Raw genomic sequence first — 1,611 nt, forward strand, 5'->3', positions numbered from 1 at the left:
GAAAACATTAGTAATAGCTAAAATAATACAACACAAATGCGAAAATCTCCGTTTCCCGTAGTCTTCACCAGTGTTTTACACACGCATTATGCACATCTTTCTCTCCGCCCCTCCCCACCTCCGTATTTTACCTAACAAAAAGAAGACAAGCACAAAGTATTCTGAACATCGAAGTGCACGGTCTCCAATACAGGGCTCTTAAACACTAAAAGAAAAGAAAAATACGACACCGTTCCATTTGCGAATATCGGCATAGTCAAAAGCCATGGTACACAATCTGCTTACAAAAGCTTACGACACAAGGCAGCGGGTTCACGGTGACAATGTTGCATTGGAGTAATCCATGTTAAGAATGATGGGGTGGATTATTGCTCCAAAAGAGGATACGCCTTGTAGGATCTTTGGTATGGTTTTAAAAAACTCAATTTAGTGCCTCGTCTGCATTCAGAACTTCTGGGTGAGAGTGAACATAAAAAATAATGCCTAAGGTTTGTGATATCTTTAAACCCTCTCGTAGTTTTTATTTTTTTATTTTTTTCTTTTCTGTGTTGTGAAATAATTTTATTTTTTTGTTCTTTTTCTTCTTCTGTCGTAAATACGCTCTCCTTCTGTGCATCTTTCATTTGTAATTCAAAAAAAAAATACATTCGTGATTACATTGTATTGTTTATTTGTGTGGTGTCTCGTTTAATTTTTCTCTCTTACAACAAAGATGTAATTTTTGAATGAGTATCTAAAAGGGCTTTCAACTGGAATTTAGTTAGAAAGAAATTGCTCGCCCAAAAATATCACCTTATTCTGAGTTTAGTCAATTGTGTCCCTGCAAAGGTCTGATATTTTTAGTTTTGTAATTTCATTTCTTTTTTTATTTCTTTTTATTTTTTTTTTTTATCACTTTCCTTCTATCGCTTTTGTGTCACCTTGGTTCCCTACTATCGTATTTCTACTGCAAAATTTTTTATTTTTAACTCCTCTAACATCCGTTGTAACATCCGTTGTTTAGCATTCTATACATGCTACATTTGAACAGTTTTCCGGTTCCACTTGTTCTTCAACTGAAAACTGTATTTTCAATATGGCCTCTTTTCTATTCATTAATCACACTCTGGCCAGTTCCCCTCGACGCATAAATATGATTCAAAATCCCTTAGATTAAGCTCTAATCCACATTTTTACTCTCGTTCTCTTATCAAACCGCATCAAGTAACAGTGAAATGTTGATATTTTCAAGGATATTTTTGATATCCAACGTGTTATTCGCGATAGCGATGGGATTGGACGTCACTACAAACAGAGTTGACAGAGGTATTATTAGTTTGGATGTTGGAGACATAACTATTCATTCTGGGGCTTATTGGTCCATCATCAACAATGCCGTTTCTGCTTTCGTGTCAAGTTTAAATGTTCAATCAAATGCTGGTTTATACATTTCAAGTACTTCACCATTGATTGGTTTGCAAGTTACACTTTTAGGTTTGTTGAATTCCATCACCAACAATGGTGTTATTTCTTTCAACGCGCTAGCTTCTTTAACTTCCTCAAATTACAACCTTGTTGGATTATCATTTACAAATAATGGAGAGATGTACTTGGGTGCTTCTGGAGTTGTTG

At 35.2% G+C, this 1,611-nt stretch overlaps 1 protein-coding gene across 1 annotated transcript; it reads left to right on the plus strand. All coding sequences in view use genetic code 12, as the record gives it.

Moving 5' to 3' along the window:
- Nucleotides 1-343: 343 nt before the first annotated feature.
- Nucleotides 344-1,611, plus strand: KGF57_003917 (uncharacterized protein; the record flags this gene model as incomplete). The annotated part of the gene is made up of 2 exons (XM_051753384.1): nt 344-404; nt 1,267-1,611. Coding segments are annotated over 2 exons (406 nt in total), but the record flags the coding sequence as incomplete, so codon positions are not given.

The sequence above is a fragment of the Candida theae genome, assembly GCF_024610275.1.
Source record: "Candida theae strain CBS 12239 chromosome Unknown scaffold135, whole genome shotgun sequence".
Classification (NCBI taxonomy): Eukaryota; Fungi; Ascomycota; class Pichiomycetes; order Serinales; family Debaryomycetaceae; genus Lodderomyces; species Lodderomyces theae.